The 24,026-nt window shown below is 43.2% G+C and overlaps 1 protein-coding gene and 1 long non-coding RNA gene across 3 annotated transcripts in view; one reads left to right on the plus strand and one right to left on the minus strand.

The window, feature by feature from the left end:
- PRKAR2B (protein kinase cAMP-dependent type II regulatory subunit beta) overlaps nt 1-3,352 on the minus strand; it is a 135,902-nt gene extending 132,550 nt beyond the window's left edge. The window contains exon 1 of one of the 2 annotated variants that reach the window (XM_075857278.1): nt 2,355-3,348. In XM_075857278.1, coding sequence (XP_075713393.1) covers nt 2,355-2,607 — 253 coding nt within the window. In that variant the 5' untranslated portion in view covers nt 2,608-3,348. Of the gene's footprint in view, nt 1-2,354 lie in introns of both variants that reach the window. The other variant, XM_075857279.1, reaches the window with a different exon arrangement.
- LOC142749358 (uncharacterized) overlaps nt 2,922-24,026 on the plus strand; it is a 114,421-nt gene continuing 93,316 nt past the window's right edge. Inside the window, exon 1 of the long non-coding RNA XR_012882407.1 lies at nt 2,922-3,501. This is a non-coding gene — a long non-coding RNA (uncharacterized LOC142749358). The remainder of the gene's footprint in view (nt 3,502-24,026) is intronic.

Here is a 24,026-nt window from a genome sequence, read left to right on the forward strand (position 1 = left end):
CATTAGCCCCGTGTACCCTTGAGGACGCTACTTATTAGCGAAACATGTCGGGGGGAGGGGGCTTCTTATATTTTAATTCCTGCGTTATGCCGGACCTACTGTTGGACAATTTAACCAATTGACTGCTAGAAATAACGGTCCTTATGCCGTGTCTTGCACCGCTGCACATGTAATAACCCTCTACTTCTATGTCTGGTACTAGGCAGTGACAATTTTAAAATCTCTATGTGTGGTCTGTCTTTTTGCTATATATAGCACAATAAAGAATTTATTTTATTTTCAGGGTAGTTGGGAAATAGGGTTTCTTGCCTGTTGGCAATATGTTGCTAGTTGTATATTGTGTCCGCCAACTACCCAGGGTCTTCATTATATTCTCGTTAGCACAGTAATATGCACATCAAATAACTCATAGCATTGTGCCCACCATAAATATCCACAAAACTGTGCCAGCCTAATAGTAGTGACCAAGAAAAACTTACATACTGTAGCAGTGTCCATACAAATGTGCCAGATGATTCTATGATATAACAAACTTATTTTATCCATGATCGTACACAGCTCTCTATACCACTAACACAAAGTTACGTGTGAGCAGCCATTCAGGGGACACTGCTTTTCCTGCGCCAATCTCTGTAGTCAAATATCTGCATTGGAGAAATCCACTGGGCAGAGGAGATCTATAAGTGATCTCTTCTGTTAGGTGAGTGAAATTCTGGGACAGTGCCAGGAATTCACTACTATCTCACTCAAATCTAGTTATGAGGATGGGGACATGATAGATGCCAGCGAGCCACAGACTGAATTGCTTATAAACCCTACTGTGACATTGTAATGGCCATCCACATCATCTGTTCATGTACTGGGGACAGAAAGTAGTCATTCTACGTGCAGATTTATGTGTCTCTTTGAAACAGTAGGTATTTGGATTTTAAGCTATGATCGGTGTGTTTTTGGAGGAATTCACTCCTTGTAAACACAGCTGTCAATGCAGATGCATATCAGGAAACGCTTAGGCCGTGTTCACACTTCATGTTCAATTTTCGTTTTTGAAAAAATTGTGATAAAAGGTTGAAATTTGACCGTGACGTGTGAACACAAGCTCAAGAAATGGCAGAAGGCTTTTGATTGCAAGAAGCTGGAATTGCTTTCCAAGGGTTTGCTGACAATGCTTGCCCACTTTAAGGGTATGTGCACACGATGAGAGGCTTTTAAATCTGAAAAGACAGACTGTTTTCAGGAGAAAACAGCTGCCTCGTTTCAGACGTAAAAGCTCCTCCTCGTATTATGCAAGGCGTCTGTGACGCTCGTAAATCTTGAGCTGCTCTTCATTGACTTCAATGAAGAACGGCTCAAATGACGTCTGAAAGAAGTGCCCTGCACTTCTTTGCCGAGGCAGTCAATTTACGCGTCGTAGTTTGACAGCTGTCAAACGACGACGCGTAAATTACAGGTCGTCTGCACAGTACGTCGGCAAACCCATTCAAATGAATGGGCAGATGTTTGCCGACGTATTGTAGCCCTATTTACAGACGTAAAACAAGGCATACTACGCCTCGTTTATGTCTGAAAATAGGTCGTGTGAACCCAGCCTGACACTAAATCTCTTTTGGAAAGTTGGGACTGGTAAATTGTGAAGCATCGTGCCTACAGCCTGCCACTGTACCACATAGAAGTGTCAAATATTATTCCAATAAATGCATTAATATATTGTCAGGACCGCAGAATACCTACCACATAACGCCTTATAAGAAATATATTATAATGGTCAGTGAACCACATAATGTAAGCCTATAACAAATACATTATGATCACCTACCACATAATTCCATATAATACATTGTAATAGTCCCATTTACTACAATCCATACAATGCAATGGTCACTGTACAAGATAGTAAATCCATTGTAAAGTCCACTGTAGCGTATAATTCTATATAATAAATAACAGTGTCATGACTAGAAGATTTCTAATATTCCCATATGATAAATCCATTATAATGACAATCGTGCCAAATACCATTTGAAATACATTTCTAGAATTCGGAATTTCACCTCATGGTTTTCCATCTGTGACCAGTATGATGAAGCTGACTGGAGCTGGACTAGATTCAGCCTCCTACTAAGCTCTGTGGGCTGACGTGACTGTAGATGTTGATGGACCATGGATTAGAGGCTGTTCATTTATTTATTCCTTACATGTATAAAACATAATACAAACTGCTCATTGCACAAATTCCCAAGACCACACAAGGCACATACATAAAACACATACATAAAATAACACACATATGATACTTGCAGACATTGAAATATTAGCCTAGTAGACAACCCCAGATGTCCATCAATGACACTCACCAACAAATTCCTCCTCGTCGTCGTCGTCCCCATTCTCAGAGTCAGTCTGCATGGGCTCCTCAGCAAAGTTGACCCCCTTAGAATGCCTGTAGTCCTTGCCATGGCTGAGGGCAGCCCCCTGGCTCTGGGACTCCTTCAGCTGGGTAAAGTACTGCAGGGCGAATTCCAGTAGGTCCTCCGGCTGCTTCCTCAGCACCTCCACTGTAAAGCTCTGCAGCAGCTCCGTCAGCCCCTCTGGGATTTCTATACTCATCCCTGGGGCAACGTTCAAATGAGGAATGTAGGGGGGACAAGTGAGAGGAAATATGGAATAGTACACAGAAGAGTAATATATAAAAGGTGTGTGTATGGCGCTATGGGGAAACAATGGCAGCTCGTCCAGGTAATAACCACGGCAAGTAATGCTCTCCTGGCACAGTAGCGGGTAGTTTTACCTGGTCGGGATATGCAAATATATGCAAATTGCCTAATGAATGATGTCCTGCAGCACTACATGAGGCAGGGATCACTATGAAGAAATAGATGCGTTGAAGTTACACAGGTTCTGGAATGAGACAGAAAACAGGCCCGAAGCAGGGACACCATGCATCACAGGGACATCAATCCCTACAGCTCCTCTGTCTGCAGGAGGGACGGCAATCCCGGCGATTTAGTGCAGCTCCGGGAACACACTGGCACAATACAGCAGGGACCGAGGAGGGGGCATCAATCCACAACTCTGGTAATGATGCAGAACACCTTCCCACGCCGCTGCTCACATACTTCCCAGGGAGACGCGAAGAAAACCCGCGGGAGGCGATGAGAACCAGTATTAGCGGCCGCCTGCACCCTGTGCCCTCGCCATTGCTCTGAGAGAGTGTACGCGCCCGGCCGCCGTCGCTGCACAGAGCCCTGTCAATTCAAGTGTCGGGGTTCAGGGTAAAACATCCCCCGCCTACCGCAGTCACCGTCGTATTGTGTCAGCCAAAGAGGAGCCGGCAGCTACATGTGACCCCCAGAAACCATGACAACCACCTATCGCTGAGTGGTCGCTACGACTATACAGCAGCCCGTAGCGCGGGAGTCTTGTGGTAATGAAGGATGCTAGGACATGGCAGCGCGTTATATTAGTGTGACTGGCTTATTACCGATACTTAACAGGATGAAGGTCAGATACTGTACCCGCATTGTATATCTCTAGGATCACATTATAATTTAGACGGAATAATTCGTGGAGTACGGGGGAAAGCCATTATATTCTGTGGAGCCAGTTGTAAATACCTGAAGATGGCCATAGCTAGCGACACATTTCATAGACACTGGATGTCTACAGGTTTTTTTTTTATTGGTCTGAAATTTGAGACAATTTAGTCACAAACTTGGGGTATTGCGACAGTAAAACAGATACTAAAATGCGGTTGTGTTAGGGTATGTGCACATCAGTGTCGGTTCTGTTCAGTCTCTCCGTCGAATACGCTATTGTTTCCGCTAAAAAAACGGAAACTTTACGGAATGGAAACCAACTGCAACTGAAGCGTTACCATTTAAATCAATGGTAATGCAAACGGGAGCTACGGTTTCTGTTCATCGGTCCCTCCGACGCAAAGGTCAAACGGAACCCATGAATGGAAGCCCCACGCTGATGTGAACAGGCCCTATTAGACCGTTGTATACCACGCTCAGGAGGCAAGTAATGGAAGCAGTAGGAGACAACCGTGAACAGCATGTAAACCAATATAGTTGTGATTATCCCACGCTGGACATTTATCACCTATCCACAGAATGTCTGATCACTAGGCACCCCTGGGAGCCCCACTGATCACTAGAACAGGGTCATGGTGGCCCCATTTCTTTTCTCTGCATGACTGCACTGTAGTTCGGAGTGTGACTGCAGCTATGGTCACACATTCGCTCTGCCACTCCATTCAATGTCTATGAGGCCAATGGAAATAACTGATCACTGTACTCAGCTGTTTCCATGAGCCCCATAGACATGGAATGGAGCAACAGGGCGCATGCGCGTGACCACAGCTCCAGTCACACTCCGAACTACAGTCATGCATTGAGGAGGAACTGTAACGTCTATGGCCACGGTCCGTCGTTCTGCCTTGATCCTCGACGGCCGTGGCCATGGACATCTTACCTGCATGCAGCGTCGTCCTCCCGTGAGGCGCCGGCACTCACTTCCAGACATCGAGACTGTCTCCGGCGGGCGCGCGCGCCCTTAACCCCTTCCCTCTTTGGCCACTTTTGACCTTCCTGACAGGCTCATTTTTCAAATCTGACATGTTTCACTTTATGTGGTAATAACTCCGGAATGCTTTTACCTATCCAAGTGATTCTGAGATTGTTTTCTCGTGACACATTGGACTTTATGTTACTGGCACCCCCATATGTCTACTTTAGTTTGGCATCGTTTTTTGAACATTCTTTTATTTTTCTAGGACGTTACAAGACTTAGAACTTTAGCAGCGATTTCTCACATTTTCAAGAAAATTTAAAAAGCCTATTTTTACAGGGACCAGTTCAGTTCTGAAGTGGCTTTGAGGGTCTTATATACCGTATTAGAAACCCCCAATAAATCAGCCCATTTTAAAAACTGACCCCTCAAAGTATTCAAAACAGCATTTAGAATGTTTCTTAACCCTTTAGACATTTCGCAGGAATTAAGGCAAAGTAGAGGTGAAATTTACAAAGATCATTATTTTTTTCCAGAAATTCATTTTGAATCCATTTTTTTGTACCACAGAATGTTTTACCAGAGAAATGCAACTCAATATTTATTGCCCAGGTTCTGCAGTTTTAGGAGATATACCACATGTGGCCCTAGTGTGATAATGGACTGAAGCACCGGCCAAAGGAGCACCTAGAGAATTTTGGGCCTCCTTTTTATTAGAATATATTTTAGGCACCATGTCAGCTTTGAAGAGGTCTTGTGGTACTAAAACAGTGGAAACCCCCCAAAAGTGACCCACATTTGGGAAATGCATTTGGGAAAGCATTTTGACGCGCTAGTTTTTTGACAAAAATTTTTGGAACTAGGCCATGAAAATGAAAATATAAATTCTTTCAAATAAAATGTAGGTTTAGCCAATATTTTTTCATTTCCAAAAGAACTAAAGTAGAAAAAGCACCACAAAATTTGTAGAGCAATTTCTCCCGAGTAAATAAATAGCCCACATGTGGTCATGAACGGCTGTTTGGACACACGGCAGGGCTGAGAAGGGAAAGAGGGCCATTTGGCTCTTGGAGCTCAAATTTAGCAGGAATGGTTTGCGGAGGCCATGTCGCATTTGCAAAGCCCCTGAGGGGACAAGACAGTGGAAACCCCCAACAAGTGACCCCATTTTGGAAACTATACCCCTTGAGGAAATTAACTAGGGGTATGGTGAGCATTTTGACCCCACAGATTTTTTGCAGAAATTTTTGGAAGTAGGCCGTAAAAATGAAAATCAAAATTTTTTCAAAGAAAATGTAGGTTTATCTAATTTTTGTTCATTTCCACAAGAACTCAAGGAGAAAAAGCAACATTTGTAAAGCAATTTCGCCCGAGTAAAGCAATACCCCGCATGTAGTCATAAACGTCTGTTTGGACACACGGTAGGGCTCAGAATGGAAGGAGCACCATTTGGATTTTGGAATGGTTTCTGAGTGTCATGTCATATTTGCTGAGCCCCTGTAGTACTAGTACAGTGGAAACACCCCAAAAGTGACTCCATTTGGGAAACTGCACCCCCTGAGGAATCATCTAGGGGTATAGTGAACATTTTGATCCCAAAGGGTTTTTGCTGAATTAATTAGAATTAAGCCATGAAAATGAAAAATATTTTTTTTTTCCAATAAGATGTCGTTTTAGATCAACATTTTTCATTTTTACAAGGAATAGAAAAGAAAAAGCACCCCAACATTTGTAAAGCAATTTCTCCCGAGTACGGTAACACCCCATATGTGGTTATAATCGGCTGTTTACATATATGGGAGCATTCAGAAGAAAAGGAGCGGTATTTATCTTTTGGAGCGTAGATTTTGCTGGAATGGTTTGCGGACAGCATGTTGCATTTGCAAAACCACTGATATATCAAACAAAAGTGACCCCTTTTTAGAAACTACACCCCTAAAGGCATTTATCAAGGGGTGTAGTGAGAATTTAGACTCCACAGGTGTTTTTCAGAAATGAATACGCAGTGGATAGTGCAAAGGGAAAATTGCAATTTTTCCACTGATCTGCCTATTCACCGAACGATATGTTGTGCCCCTGGAGAATCTTACCCCATAAATTGTTAAGCGGGGTTCTCCCGGGTATGGTAATGCCTTACTTGTGGCCATAAATTGCTGTTTGGGCACACTGTAGGGCTAAGAAGGGAAAGACCGCCATTTTGAACATGGATTTTGCTTGGTAGTTTTGTTTGAGTTTTGCTGGTATTTCAGTTTATAATGTGGGGGTATATGTAATCTGTGCGGAGAACATCAGGGCATAATAAAAGGGTATACTAATGGGGTAAATAATACAATTATCCATAGATGTGTGTTACGCTGTGAAGTGATCCGTTATGCACAGACCACTGATAAACGGTGTTCTTTCTTATCCCCCTTTTGTGACACTCTGCACCTTTTGGGGACTTTTTCTCCTTCGTAGTTTGGGAAATTGTGCTGGGAAAGTTTTGCGCTGGTATAATACGGGCACCCTCGCTTCCAGCGGATGTGCTATGTCCCTTCCCTTTCCTAGTTCCTAAATACTATAGACCTTTTTTGTTTTTCAGTTGATTGAGCGGTGTGCGGGCTTCTTTTTTGCGAGACGGGCTGCAGATATTATTGGTACCATTTTAGAACACATACGACTTTTTGATCACTTTTTATTTCTTTTTTTGGTAAAGGAAATTACCAAAAACAAGCAATTCTGGAATAGTTTTTTATTGCGTTTTTTTTGGCATACACAGTGTACCATGAATTACATGTTAACTTTATTCTGCGGGTTCATACGATTACGGCGATACCAAATTTATATAGTTTTTTTTATGTATTGCAGCTTTTGCACAATAAAATCACTTTTTTTATAAAATCATTTGTTTTCTGTGTCTCTATTGAGTGCAGCATCTAAGGGGTTAATCAGCCGGATCGGAGAATAGCTGGCAGTTACAGGAGGGTGACAGCTGTATCACCCCGCGGTGATGGTGCCGGCTCTGCTTTTGAGCCCGCACCATCACTGCGACGTAACTGTACTGCGGTTTGCGGGAACACCTTCCCGACAGCGCCGTATATATATACGGCGGATGTCGGGAAGAGGTCAAAGGGCCAGTGCGCGCATTTTGCAGGAAGTCTGCAATCTAGCTCAGGATGCCCTGGGCTATAAAAAGGGCTCTGCCATCTTGCTCTTTGCCAGAGCGTAGTTTGTTACCCATAGTTTGTCGTGCTAATGGTCTCCCAGTGTCTTCCAGTTTCCCAGTGTACCTTGTTCCTGTATCCCGTATCCTGTTTCCGTGCTATCCTGTTCTAGTGCCGTGCTGAGCTGTTGCCGTGCTGTGCTACAGTCTACGCTTGTTTTGCTACGCCTCACCTGACGTCTTCCCGCCGCCTGGACCTGGACGAGCCTGCCTTGCTACTGTCTATGATGCCTCAGGTATCCTCACTGAACTATTGAACTCTGTACCATACCTGTTTGGCCAGCTGCCATCCCGCTACGCGGAACGGCCCAGTGGGTCCACACCCCGCTTCGTGACAACTATGTAGTAAAAACGACATGTTAACTTTATTCTGAGGGTCAATACGATTATGGCAATGCCAAATTTATATAGTTTTTTTTCTGATGTACTACTTTAAGGGTATGTTCACACGCTAGACTAAAAACGGCTGAAAATACGGAGCTGTTTTGAAGGGAAAACAGCTCCTGATTCTCAGACATATTTTAAGCTACTCACATTTTCAATAGAGTCAAAGATCATTATTTTTTTCCAGAAATTCATTTTGAATCCTGCGCTGTTTCTCTTGCACGGACAGTTTAAGCCGATCCACCTGCATCGGAACCTCGGGTGGAGTAGTAGAAGAAGGCAAGAGGGGTTGCTGGAAGTTGGGCGCCAGTCTAGGAAGCCGTCTCTCCTGTCGAATCTCTTGAGATCTCTCTCTGAGCCTTATGTTCACTCGAGTAGCAAGTAGAATCAGGTCGTCCAAGGCAGGTGGTAGATCTCGAGCAGCAAGTTCGTCCTTGATCTCAGGCGATAGGCCATGCCAGAAGGAAGCTACCAAGACCTCATTGTTCCAGGATAGTTCTCCTGCCAGGGTACGGAACTGGATGGTGTATTCGCCCACGGAGGCATCCTCCTGGCGAAGGTCAAAGATAGCAGTGGCTGCCGACGAGACTCGTCCAGGCTCCTCGAATACGGTACGGATTAACCGCATGAACCCCTGGAAGTCTTGGGTCCCTGTCGTTTGTAGATTGGATTCGCCCACGCCAGGGCCTTGCCGGCAAGTAGAGACATAATGAAGGGGATCCTGGCTCCGTCCGAAGGGAATGCTCGGGCGTGCAGAGTGAAGTGGATATGGCATTGGTTCAGAAACCCCCTGCACGTACTTGCGTCTCCATGGAACCGAGGTGGCAATGGCAGCGAGAACCAAAGATCCGAACTGGGGCTGCCATGAGGTGTAGCAGGAGGGTCGATCGGAGGAGCTTGCATAGGAGCGGAGAAGGAAGTAGCTAGTTACAATATAGAAAAGCATGTGAAGATCAATACAATAGTATTGTGAAAAATAAGTACATCTGTATCAAGTTTAACCCGTTAGTGACCGGCCCATCGTGTTTCTACGTCGGTCACTAACGGGCCTTATTCCGATGCCATAGACTTTTTACGTCGCGGCATCGGAATAAGTAAACAGAGCAGGGAACTGTCAGATCTCCCTGCTCTCAGCTACTAGAGGCAGCTGAGGGCTGGGAGCGTCCCTGCTCTGCCGTGTGAGATCGATATTAGTATCGATCTCACACGTTTAACCCCTCAGATGCGGTGCTCAATAGCGAGCACCGCATCTGAGTGGTTTTGGAGAGAGGGAGGGAGCTCCCTCTCTCTCCCACCGACACCCGGCGATACGATCGCCGAGTGTCTGTGTCTCTAATGGCAGCCGGGGGCCTAATAAAGGCCCCCAGGTCTGCCTGGAGTGAATGCCTGCTAGATCATGCCGCAGGCATGACCTAGCAGATGCCTGTCCGTGTTAAACGGACAGGCAGTAATACACTGCAATACAAAAGTATTGCAGTGTATTATAATAGCGATCGGAGAATCGCATATTATAGTCCCCTAATGGGACTAGTAAAAAAGTGAAAAAAAAGTTTAATAAAGTTAATAAAAAAAAAAATGTGAAAAAAAATGAAAAACCCAGCTTTTCCCCTTACAAAATGCTTTACTATTAAAAAGAAAAAATAAAGTTAAAGAGTTACACATATTTGGTATCGCCGCGTCCGTAACGACCCCGACTATAAATCTATTACATTATTTAACTCGTACGGTGAACGCCGTAAAAAATAATAATAAAAAACTGGAAAAATTGCTGTTTTCTGTGAATACTGACTTTAAAAAAATGTGATAAAAAGTGATCAAAAAGTCGCATCTACTCCAAAATGGTACCAATAAAAACTACAAGTCGTCTCGCAAAAAAAAAGCCCTCCTACAACCGCATCGGCGAAAAAATAAAAACGTTACGGCTCTTCAAATATGGAGACACAAAAAAAAATCATTTAGAAAAAAAAGCGTTTTTACTGTGTAAAAGTAGTAAAACATACAAAAAGTATACAAATTTGGTATCGTTGCAATCGTAACAACCCGCTGAATAAAGTTATTGTGTTATTTATACCACACGGTAAACGGCGTAGATTTAGGACGCAAAAAAGTGTGGCGAGATTTCAGATTTTTTTCTATTCCCCCCCAAAAAAAAGTTAATAAAAGTTAATCAATAAATAATATGTCCCCCAAAATGGTGCTATTAAAAAATACAACTCGTCCCGCAAAAAACAAGACCTTATACAGCTATGTCGACGCAAAAATAAAAACGTTATAGCTCTTGGAATGCGACGATTGAAAAACGTAAAAAATAGCCTGGTCATTAAGGTCCAAAATAGGCTGGTCATTAAGGGGTTAAAGTGTACTATAGTTTAAGGCCCCATGCACACGACCGTGCCCGCAATCACGGCCCGCGATTGCGGGCACGGCCGGCCGCTGACTGACAGCCGCATTTTCGGGCCGTGCTCCCATACAAAGTATGGGAGCACGGCCCGCAAAATGCGAAAGAACAGACATGTTCCATAATTCCCGGAACATTTCCACGGCACTGACACCCTTCCGTAGTGCTAAGGAAAGGTGTCAGTGTTCAATGAAAGTGAATGGCTCAGTTTTTGCGGACCGCATTTGCGGTCCGCAAAAACTGAGGTTTTTTGCTGTCGTGTGCATGTGGCCTAAAGTGTCAATAGACACAAGTGCAAACATCTGTGTCAACAGTGTAGTAGCGTAAATTTAAAAACAATATCACCTGTAGAGGAATCATATTCACATCGCCGCCATATCGGCGTCCACGCAGCACTACTGCGCATGCGCGGAAATTAATGAACTATTAGTAGGTGTCCCGGATGTGTAGTGCATCTTCGCGCATGCGTAATAAGGATAAGAGTGCATTGGTCGCCATCTTAGATAATGGCAAAGAAGGTAAAGTACATGTCTTTAGGCTACTACATTGTTGACACAGATATCTGCACTTGTGTCTGTTGACACTTTACACTTAATACAGATGTACTTATTTTTCACAAAATACTATTGTATTGATCTTCTCATGCTTTTCTATATTGTAACTGCTACATTTGTCTATGTATTTTTGTCATTTTTGTACACTTTAAGCTTAATTGCTCATATTTGTAATTTTGATTGACACCTTGTTATATTCTCTGTGTATTCACTTGTCTTTTGCTTGAGAAAGGCTCTAGAGGACAGAGCTGAAACGTTGCACATGGGGCAATAAAGTACCTTTTTTTTTTTTTGCACTTTCAATTACGGTATGCTGCCTATTTTTGGATTACTAGATACAGTGAAGGAAATAAGTATTTGATCCCTTGCTGATTTTGTAAGTTTGCCCACTGTCAAAGACATGAACAGTCTAGAATTTTTAGGCTAGGTTAATTTTACCAGTGAGAGATAGATTATATATATTAAAAAAAAGAAAAGAAAATCACATTGTCAAAATTATATATATTTATTTGCATTGTGCACAGAGAAATAAGTATTTGATCCCTTTGGCAAACAAGACTTAATACTTGGTTGCAAAACCCTTGTTGGCAAGCAGAGCAGTCAGACGTTTTTTTGTAGTTGATGATGAGGTTTGCACACATGTTAGATGGAATTTTGGCCCACTCCTCTTTGCAGATCATCTGTAAATCATTAAGATTTCGAGGCTGTCGCTTGGCAACTCGGATCTTCAGCTCCCTCCATAAGTTTTCGATGGGATTAAGGTCTGGAGACTGGCTAGGCACCTCCATGACCTTAATGTGCTTCTTCTTGAGCCACTCTTTTGTTGCCTTGGCTGTATGTTTCGGGTCATTGTCGTGCTGGAAGACCCAGCCACGAGCCATTTTTAATGTCCTGGTGGAGGGAAGGAGGTTGTCACTCAGGATTTGACGGTACATGGCTCCATCCATTCTCCCATTGATGCGGTGAAGTAGTCCTGTGCCCTTAGCAGAGAAACACCCCCAAAACATAATGTTTCCACCTCCATGCTTGACAGTGGGGACGGTGTTCTTTGGGTCATAGGCAGCATTTCTCTTCCTCCAAACACGGCGAGTTGAGTTAATGCCAAAGAGCTCAATTTTAGTCTCATCTGACCACAGCACCTTCTCCCAATCACTCTCAGAATCATCCAGATGTTCATTTGCAAACTTCAGACGGGCCTGTACATGTGCCTTCTTGAGCAGGGGGACCTTGCGGGCACTGCAGGATTTTAATCCATTATGGCGTAATGTGTTACCAATGGTTTTCTTGGTGACTGTGGTCCCAGCTGCCTTGAGATCATTAACAAGTTCCCCCCATGTAGTTTTCGGCTGAGCTCTCACCTTCCTCAGGATCAAGGATACCCCACGAGGTGAGATTTTGCATGGAGCCCCAGATCGATGTCGATTGACAGTCATTTTGTATGTCTTCCATTTTCTTACTATTGCACCAACAGTTGTCTCCTTCTCACCCAGCGTCTTACTTATGGTTTTGTAGCCCATTCCAGCCTTGTGCAGGTCTATGATCTTGTCCCTGACATCCTTAGAAAGCTCTTTGGTCTTGCCCATGTTGTAGAGGTTAGAGTCAGACTGATAAATTGAGTCTGTGGACAGGAGTCTTTTATACAGGTGACCATGTAAGACAGCTGTCTTTAATGCAGGCACCAAGTTGATTTGGAGCGTGTAACTGGTCTGGAGGAGGCTGAACTCTTAATGGTTGGTAGGGGATCAAATACTTATTTCTCTGTGCACAATGCAAATAAATATATATAATTTTGACTATGTGATTTTCTTTTTTTTTTTTTTTATATAATCTATCTCTCACTGGTAAAATTAACCTAGCCTAAAAATTCTAGCCTGTTCATGTCTTTGACAGTGGGCAAACTTACAAAATCAGCAAGGGATCAAATACTTATTTCCTTCACTGTAGATAATAGATAGAAAGATATCAGATAGATAGATATGAGATAGATAGATAGATAGATAGATAGATGTTTAATGGAGAAATGTGTTTTTTTTATTACCACTATTATTACTATTCTCCCTCTCCTGAGGTAGAAGTTACAGCAGTCCCGCGAGGGGTGGCCGGGGGGCGGGAGAATGGGTCGCGAGGTGGGGCGGGAGCCGCAAAAAGAATGTGCCTGCAGACACAAGAGTTTCTTAATTCATAAAATATTGTCATTTATTTTATGATTTTAGAAACGTTAGTGTTCCCAGGCACAAAATTGTTTAAACTGTACTCACCACTGTCCTGTGGCTTCTTTTCCTCTGCAGTGCTCCTCTCCGGTGTCTGCTACACTCTGCTCCCTCGCTCCAGGCAGACTGCTGCGCAGGCAGCGTCGTTGCAGGGGAGGGCGTGGCTGGCAACAGGGAGGTTCCAGGGCAGGGCAGGACATTGCTCAGACTGCCCGGGACAGTGGGACAGCGGTGAAAAACCGGGACTGTCCTGCCAGAACCGAGACGGTTGGGAGCTATGCCTAAAGGGTTATTACCACCTTAGAATGTTATGCAGGGGCATAGCTAGTGGGGGGGGCAGGCGGGGCATGTGCCTTGGGCGCAACTAAGAGAGAAAGCAGGGGGGGCGCCAGGTTGAGCTGCTGACTTCAGGCTGCAGCTTTCAGCATTGTGTGGGGCAGCAAATGAGAGGTCACCACACAGACGCTGTAAATATTAGATCAGTGTGCTAAAAACCTCTCTTACTGCATCACGCAGGACCTGTTTCTCCACCCTGCATGTCCCTTCTCTGCTCCAGCTGTTCTACCATTAGCTGTCAGCAGTCAGGGACAAGCAGGAGGGAGGGGAGGAAGTCTGCAGAGACAGTACAGGCAGAGAGCAGGTCAGGGAAGTTCACATCAGGCTCTCCTGTCACATCGGCTGAAGCACTGATAACAGCTAGAAGCTAATAATGTACGACGCTAGGAGTCCCTGCCTCTCCATTGAACTACTGTCCCGTACTGAAAACATGATTACAGTACGGGACAGTAATTCCACGGAGAGGCAGGGACTCCTAGCATCGTCCATAACTATGATGCTAGGAGCCTGGCTCCCTGCACTGAGTTTGGTCCGGGACTTCCGGCCGAAGTACATTCCGTCCTTTCGTGTGAATCCAGCCTTAAGAGGCTCCAAGTTCTTAGACTGTCTGTATGTGAAAAATCCAGCTACCTACAAAAGGTAAGTGTGTATCCTGTCTGTCTATCTGTGTATGTCTGTATTCTATCTATCTATCTATCTATCTACACAAAAAATGTCAACCGCACAGTCCAGGTGTCATAAAAATGAGGGTGCAAGCCCGCCAGGGATACGGCCATAGTCTCCCAAGGTATATATTTTCCAAAAAACAGGCAGCACTCAAAAAGTTCTAGCAAAATTAGAAAAGGTGCTTTATTCCATCAGTCCAATACAGCAACATTTCAGCTCTTCAATAGAGCCTTTTTCAAGCTAGTGAATGCACACTCAAACAGCATATATATATATAGGGGAAATACGATCAAGTGGGAGGTGCTTGCATCACATGGCAATCCACCATGAAACCACACATGCAGTGAATAATGAATGAGCAATCATAAAAAGAGTTAACAACAACACATGCAATGTTATGAGCTGCCAGTGTGCAGGTTCCGATTCATAAGTGACACCATAAAATTCTGTGAATCTTCGTTACAGAAATCACCTGTGAAAATAGTACATAATAATATGAGGAAAACACACCATGTTGTAATCAGCCATAGTGTTTCAAATGCTGCCGCGCTAATTGCGGCACCCCTCGTGCGCTACTGCGCATGTCCGGGAAGTAAAATATGTCGGGAGTGTACTATTACATTGCGCATGTCCGCGCATGCGCAGTCGCACCGACTACGTCAGGATTGCCATTTTTATTGTGGGAAAAGACGATATCCATCCATATCGTTAGATATTAGGATGGAGGAGAGCCCCAAAGATACAGCAGGCAAAAGTGTGGCACAAGGTATATAGTGTGAACAGCACCTTAAATGCGAGAGTCCACTAATTAAACTAAATTAGTAGTGCCACTACCTCCAATGTTCAATACGTGTGTATATATATATATAATTATAACATGTAGAAAGACAACCTATTTTTTAAATTACGGATTTGCGCAACCTAGATTATAGCTTTTTCGGAAAATAATATATAGGAGCACCCACAGGAGCGCACTCAAGGCTCAACCATCATTTAAGGCGAAAAAGCCAATAAGTGCACGGGTATGGAAAACGCACTCATTGTTCCAGCCCAGCATGATCCATAGCACAGTGAGATTGTGCAGTGAAAGAAGCTGGAACAATGAGAAGTGTATGACAGTGATTGGTCACTGATTGGTCAGCCTCATACACTTCTTTACAACACCCACTTGATCAAAAGTAAAAACACGCCCAGTTGGGCATTAAGAAACTAAAATAGTGTGTAGAAAAGGCAGATCCAGCACTCAAATATAAAAAATTCGATTTTTATTAGGTCATTTAAAAAAAAATTGGGATAAAACAATAATCCCGGGACCACGCTTACGCGTTTCAGACCACTGGGGTCCTTAATCATAGATTAAGAAACTAAATCTAAAATTGCTCATAACTTGCTAAAAAATGATCGTTTTTCAAAATAAAAACCACTGCTGTTATCTTCATTCCAGCGCCGATCAGATTATGTAGGAGATAGAGCACTTATAATGTGGTGACAGAGCCTCTTTAAAATGAAAAGACTATACTCACCTCCCGTGACGCTCTTGTGGCTACACATCCCTGCTCATAGTTCACTGAAGTAACAATAAAGTAAAAAATACCTTTTAATTAGTAACTAGTTAAAAACAGGGGTAACACACCACTGTGACATAAGCCCCACCGTGATTGTTAAAAAACGTATTAAACAAAAAACACTGAGTCATTGTGATACATCTAACTCGGTGTTTATAACAATATTATGTCTGGAAACAGCATATATCCAGGGCACATCAGTAGTACAATCCCAAAATAAAGCACAGGCGTCCGAATAGATCGGGTCTCCTAGTGCTGGGTGTAACACGATATGACTATCCCCAATGCAAACATTCCATAAATAGAACAACGACCCTACGCGTTTCAGGTACTCATCCTCAGGGGTCCGTATAATGGTAACTCTGGCCTTCACACCAGCGATAGAATCCTTTAACAGCAGATATTCTGCTGTGCGTCACGGCAAAGATGCACGTATTGATGTCAACGGCATACTTCATTGCAGGCGCTACGTTACTATAAACGCTAAACTCCACCCCTCGTATTCTAGCGGCAAACATGAACTGACCAATCCCCACACCCTCACGATTAGTGACACCTGCCCATGTGACCCCCCGCCGTCAGCTGACAACCAGGGGTCATCATCGGCCGCATCAAACCGCACGCGCAGGCGCAGTAGAAGTCAGGGACAATTCGCCCAGACTGCCAAAATAGGAGAAGGTAAGCGCTACACGATAATGGATTGTAAGTAAATCTCGCGGGACAGTTAAACACCGCAAGTAGGCTACCTCACAAAGCAACTAAAAATGTAATTAATCACATGTAGGGTGGAAGGAAATACGATCCCTCATGACATGGGGGACCGAGAGACGATCGCCGTTAAAAAACGGCAGACCAATAGGGCCATCTCAAACCTACATGTGTTGGGCAAAAATGAACTCACCCACCCCCTGGGCAACCCAGGGGAGATAGGTCGTCCATACGGAGTGTTAAATAAAACATGTATAATTAGTCTGCTCATTTAAACCTGCTGGATGTATGCATTCCAGTCTGTGGATCCATTGTGCTTCTTTGCGTAAAATCAGGTTATCCCAATCACCTCCTCTTTTGGGGGGTCTAACAAGTTCAATAGCTTGAAACTTTAAACATGCTGCCTGGCCTTGGTGTTTGGCATGCACATGCTTAGATATTGGGGTGTCCCTATCATGGACAATGTCTCCAACATGCTCCCTAATACGGCGACGAAATTGTCGTGCTGTTTTTCCCACATAGTTAAGGGGGCATGGACATGTGATTAGGTAGACCACTCCCGCAGTCTTGCAATTGACATAATCCCGAATAGTGTATTGTTTCTGTGTGGTGACGCTAGTGAAGCTATTACCTTTAAAAATGAAATCACAGGCTTTGCAGCTACCACACCTAAAGGTGCCTGGTATTTGTCTGTCCAGCCACGTGCCCCTAGGTGAAATGGGGTCAAAACAGCTGTGCATGACTCTGTCCCTTATATTTTTCCCTCTCCGATAGGTGACAGACGGCCTCTGTGTGATTTGATCTACCAGATCTGTATCAGAACTGAGAATACGCCAATACCTATTCAGTATCTGCATAATATCATTTTGTTTGGAATCATAGGTACCTATGAGTCTTGTGACCTGTTCTTCTTTCCGTTTTTTAGGGACCAGAAGACATTGCCTATCAGCATCCCTTGCTCCCTCATAGGCCTTCCTGATAACCCTCTCGGGGAAACCTCTGTCCTTCAATCTTGTTTTGAGCTCCTTGGCCTGGAACTCAAAATCACCCATAGAACTACAATTCCTACGTACTCTCATAAATTGGCCTTTTGGTATGCCACTTTTGAGGGAATGGGGATGACAGCTATTCCATTGCAGGAAACTATTTGTTGCTGTTTCTTTCCTATGTACCTTAGTGTGGATTGTGCCATCTGATGTTTTTGTGATTTTCAAATCTAAAAAAGACAATTCTTTCTCACTGATCTCACATGTGAATTTAAGTCCTACATCATTCTTGTTGAGGGCTGCTACAAAATTATGGAACTCATCCGCTGTAGAGTTCCAGAGGATCAACACGTCATCAATATATCTAATCCATAATCCAACAGATGAAGTCCAATTGACAAATTTGTCCCCAAAGACAATTGTCTCCTCCCACCAGCCAAGAAATAAATTTGCATAGGTGGGAGCAGCAGGACTCCCCATTGCAGTACCACATTTCTGATGGAAAATTTTGTCTTCAAAAATAAATATATTTCTTTCAAGAACAAACTGTAATAACTGCATGACAAACTGGTTATGAGCTACAAACTGGGTACCTCTAGATCCCAAATAGTACTCGACCGCTTTATAGCCACATTTGTGCGGTATGGATGAATACAACGCCTCGACATCCAGACTCGCCAAAATTGTATCTTTCTCCAGGGAAATGCCATCAATCTGTTTCAGGACATCCATTGTGTCACGCACATATGATGTGAGACTCAAAACAAAGGGACGCAACACTTGGTCAACATACGTGCTCACATTCTGAGTTAAATTATTTATGCCTGAAACAATAGGTCTGCCACGTAAAGGAGGATAACCTTTGTGGATTTTGGGCAGGCTATAGAAACACGCCATAACAGGAAATTGTGGGTATAAAAACCCAAATTCCCCTGCACTAATCAAAGATCTGCTCTTTGCATCACTCAAAATGCTCAGCAACTCTTTCTTGAATAATGCCGTGGGGTTATCCTTTAAAATGGTATAGCAGTCATGGTTAAATAAAATGTCCTCACACATCTTCTTATAGCCATCCCTGCTCATGACCACAATGTTCCCACCTTTATCGGATGATTTGAGAACAATATTCTCTTTTTTCTCTAAAGTGGTCAGAGCTAATCGTTCAGACCAAGACAAATTATTATCCATTCCCCTGCTATCCTGACTGAGACTTTTGATCTCATCTCCCACCATATCCACAAATAAATCCACATTGGTAAAGTCTCCTATAGGTGGCAATTTCCTACTCTTCATTTTAAGGTTGGTGAAGGGACCTATACCTGGAGTGCGTCCAGATTCCTCTAATAGCCCCTCAAGGGCCGAAAGACCTTCCATATCAGACTCCTCTAGGCCTAATTCCATGCATTTTTTTCTATTATGGTGTTTAAAAAATTTTATCCATTTAAGTTTGCGAGCAAATAAATTGAGATCTTTTATCCACGAAAATGAGTCAAATTTAACTGTAGGGACAAAGGAAAGTCCCTTTTCTAATAGTGTAATCTCTGATGCACTCAAATTATATTCAGAAAGGTTAATGATTTGAAGCCTATCCATGTTATTCCCCTTCACTAATCCTTTTGACCCCTCAGCATATAGCGGGAAATGGGAGGATTGTTGGCTAAAAAATTATTGCCACTATTAGAAGAGGCTCTCCCACGGCCTCTGTTTCTACTTCTTGCTCCTCCCCTAAATTTGTGTTTCCCACCACTACCGCCAAAGAATGGGCCCACTCTTTCAGAGTCTGTAGTTTCACTCTCTGATGTGGAAGGGTCAGATTCCCTCGGCCCCCTATTGGTCTGTTGATATTGCTGTTGTTGTGTAGTGACAAAATCATACGCTTTTTTCTCCCTAAATTCCTGTAGGTCTCTCTGGAATTGGAAGTGTTTTCGTTCCTTAAGATGATTAGTAAACCTTTCCAAAGTTTGTTGGAGGATTTTGTCCCTTTTTTCAAAACCTGGGGTATCTACCAAGGACTTGGCTGCCTCAATCTCTTTTTTAAGCTCAACACTAATAAAGTCAAACTGGACTTTTTCTTCCTCTACCAAGATCTGCATCAGCCTAAGTGAGCTCCCTGTAATCTCCTGTTCCCACCTTTCTTTAATATTAGCGGTTTTTAATCTTAATGCTGGGACAATGGGGACCCTGAGACCTCTGGGAACTATCTTATTCTTTAAATAGTGTTCCAGACTCTGGATCTCCCACCAACTTCTAGTATAATCTTTGTGCAGTCTATTAAGATTTTTAAAGGTGGATTTGAGAGATGCACCCTGAACTGTATACGTCAGTTCACACTCTGAAAAGACGCTTTTGGCCTCACTCATCCACCCATCTGTGTTTAATTCAGAAAGTGCAAAGGCTGCCATACCTAGATAAACTGAAATTATTAACTGTATGGATTAAATGTAATTTCACTGTCTAGTTTGATAGAAATCTAATTGTGCTCCCACAATATGAGAAAATTATATAGTTCACTGAAGTAACAATAAAGTAAAAAATACCTTTTAATTAGTAACTAGTTAAAAACAGGGGTAACACACCACTGTGACATAAGCCCCACCGTGATTGTTAAAAAACGTATTAAACAAAAAACACTGAGTCATTGTGATACATCTAACTCGGTGTTTATAACAATATTATGTCTGGAAACAGCATATATCCAGGGCACATCAGTAGTACAATCCCAAAATAAAGCACAGGCGTCCGAATAGATCGGGTCTCCTAGTGCTGGGTGTAACACGATATGACTATCCCCAATGCAAACATTCCATAAATAGAACAACGACCCTACGCGTTTCAGGTACTCATCCTCAGGGGTCCGTATAATGGTAACTCTGGCCTTCACACCAGCGATAGAATCCTTTAACAGCAGATATTCTGCTGTGCGTCACGGCAAAGATGCACGTATTGATGTCAACGGCATACTTCATTGCAGGCGCTACGTTACTATAAACGCTAAACTCCACCCCTCGTATTCTAGCGGCAAACATGAACTGACCAATCCCCACACCCTCACGATTAGTGACACCTGCCCATGTGACCCCCCGCCGTCAGCTGACAACCAGGGGTCATCATCGGCCGCATCAAACCGCACGCGCAGGCGCAGTAGAAGTCAGGGACAATTCGCCCAGACTGCCAAAATAGGAGAAGGTAAGCGCTACACGATAATGGATTGTAAGTAAATCTCGCGGGACAGTTAAACACCGCAAGTAGGCTACCTCACAAAGCAACTAAAAATGTAATTAATCACATGTAGGGTGGAAGGAAATACGATCCCTCATGACATGGGGGACCGAGAGACGATCGCCGTTAAAAAACGGCAGACCAATAGGGCCATCTCAAACCTACATGTGTTGGGCAAAAATGAACTCACCCACCCCCTGGGCAACCCAGGGGAGATAAGTCGTCCATACGGAGTGTTAAATAAAACATGTATAATTAGTCTGCTCATTTAAACCTGCTGGATGTATGCATTCCAGTCTGTGGATCCATTGTGCTTCTTTGCGTAAAATCAGGTTATCCCAATCACCTCCTCTTTTGGGGGGTCTAACAAGTTCAATAGCTTGAAACTTTAAACATGCTGCCTGGCCTTGGTGTTTGGCATGCACATGCTTAGATATTGGGGTGTCCCTATCATGGACAATGTCTCCAACATGCTCCCTAATACGGCGACGAAATTGTCGTGCTGTTTTTCCCACATAGTTAAGGGGGCATGGACATGTGATTAGGTAGACCACTCCCGCAGTCTTGCAATTGACATAATCCCGAATAGTGTATTGTTTCTGTGTGGTGACGCTAGTGAAGCTATTACCTTTAAAAATGAAATCACAGGCTTTGCAGCTACCACACCTAAAGGTGCCTGGTATTTGTCTGTCCAGCCACGTGCCCCTAGGTGAAATGGGGTCAAAACAGCTGTGCATGACTCTGTCCCTTATATTTTTCCCTCTCCGATAGGTGACAGACGGCCTCTGTGTGATTTGATCTACCAGATCTGTATCAGAACTGAGAATACGCCAATACCTATTCAGTATCTGCATAATATCATTTTGTTTGGAATCATAGGTACCTATGAGTCTTGTGACCTGTTCTTCTTTCCGTTTTTTAGGGACCAGAAGACATTGCCTATCAGCATCCCTTGCTCCCTCATAGGCCTTCCTGATAACCCTCTCGGGGAAACCTCTGTCCTTCAATCTTGTTTTGAGCTCCTTGGCCTGGAACTCAAAATCACCCATAGAACTACAATTCCTACGTACTCTCATAAATTGGCCTTTTGGTATGCCACTTTTGAGGGAATGGGGATGACAGCTATTCCATTGCAGGAAACTATTTGTTGCTGTTTCTTTCCTATGTACCTTAGTGTGGATTGTGCCATCTGATGTTTTTGTGATTTTCAAATCTAAAAAAGACAATTCTTTCTCACTGATCTCACATGTGAATTTAAGTCCTACATCATTCTTGTTGAGGGCTGCTACAAAATTATGGAACTCATCCGCTGTAGAGTTCCAGAGGATCAACACGTCATCAATATATCTAATCCATAATCCAACAGATGAAGTCCAATTGACAAATTTGTCCCCAAAGACAATTGTCTCCTCCCACCAGCCAAGAAATAAATTTGCATAGGTGGGAGCAGCAGGACTCCCCATTGCAGTACCACATTTCTGATGGAAAATTTTGTCTTCAAAAATAAATATATTTCTTTCAAGAACAAACTGTAATAACTGCATGACAAACTGGTTATGAGCTACAAACTGGGTACCTCTAGATCCCAAATAGTACTCGACCGCTTTATAGCCACATTTGTGCGGTATGGATGAATACAACGCCTCGACATCCAGACTCGCCAAAATTGTATCTTTCTCCAGGGAAATGCCATCAATCTGTTTCAGGACATCCATTGTGTCACGCACATATGATGTGAGACTCAAAACAAAGGGACGCAACACTTGGTCAACATACGTGCTCACATTCTGAGTTAAATTATTTATGCCTGAAACAATAGGTCTGCCACGTAAAGGAGGATAACCTTTGTGGATTTTGGGCAGGCTATAGAAACACGCCATAACAGGAAATTGTGGGTATAAAAACCCAAATTCCCCTGCACTAATCAAAGATCTGCTCTTTGCATCACTCAAAATGCTCAGCAACTCTTTCTTGAATAATGCCGTGGGGTTATCCTTTAAAATGGTATAGCAGTCATGGTTAAATAAAATGTCCTCACACATCTTCTTATAGCCATCCCTGCTCATGACCACAATGTTCCCACCTTTATCGGATGATTTGAGAACAATATTCTCTTTTTTCTCTAAAGTGGTCAGAGCTAATCGTTCAGACCAAGACAAATTATTATCCATTCCCCTGCTATCCTGACTGAGACTTTTGATCTCATCTCCCACCATATCCACAAATAAATCCACATTGGTAAAGTCTCCTATAGGTGGCAATTTCCTACTCTTCATTTTAAGGTTGGTGAAGGGACCTATACCTGGAGTGCGTCCAGATTCCTCTAATAGCCCCTCAAGGGCCGAAAGACCTTCCATATCAGACTCCTCTAGGCCTAATTCCATGCATTTTTTTCTATTATGGTGTTTAAAAAATTTTATCCATTTAAGTTTGCGAGCAAATAAATTGAGATCTTTTATCCACGAAAATGAGTCAAATTTAACTGTAGGGACAAAGGAAAGTCCCTTTTCTAATAGTGTAATCTCTGATGCACTCAAATTATATTCAGAAAGGTTAATGATTTGAAGCCTATCCATGTTATTCCCCTTCACTAATCCTTTTGACCCCTCAGCATATAGCGGGAAATGGGAGGATTGTTGGCTAAAAAATTATTGCCACTATTAGAAGAGGCTCTCCCACGGCCTCTGTTTCTACTTCTTGCTCCTCCCCTAAATTTGTGTTTCCCACCACTACCGCCAAAGAATGGGCCCACTCTTTCAGAGTCTGTAGTTTCACTCTCTGATGTGGAAGGGTCAGATTCCCTCGGCCCCCTATTGGTCTGTTGATATTGCTGTTGTTGTGTAGTGACAAAATCATACGCTTTTTTCTCCCTAAATTCCTGTAGGTCTCTCTGGAATTGGAAGTGTTTTCGTTCCTTAAGATGATTAGTAAACCTTTCCAAAGTTTGTTGGAGGATTTTGTCCCTTTTTTCAAAACCTGGGGTATCTACCAAGGACTTGGCTGCCTCAATCTCTTTTTTAAGCTCAACACTAATAAAGTCAAACTGGACTTTTTCTTCCTCTACCAAGATCTGCATCAGCCTAAGTGAGCTCCCTGTAATCTCCTGTTCCCACCTTTCTTTAATATTAGCGGTTTTTAATCTTAATGCTGGGACAATGGGGACCCTGAGACCTCTGGGAACTATCTTATTCTTTAAATAGTGTTCCAGACTCTGGATCTCCCACCAACTTCTAGTATAATCTTTGTGCAGTCTATTAAGATTTTTAAAGGTGGATTTGAGAGATGC

This window comes from Rhinoderma darwinii, chromosome 3 (genome assembly GCF_050947455.1).
Source record: "Rhinoderma darwinii isolate aRhiDar2 chromosome 3, aRhiDar2.hap1, whole genome shotgun sequence".
Classification (NCBI taxonomy): Eukaryota; Metazoa; Chordata; class Amphibia; order Anura; family Rhinodermatidae; genus Rhinoderma; species Rhinoderma darwinii.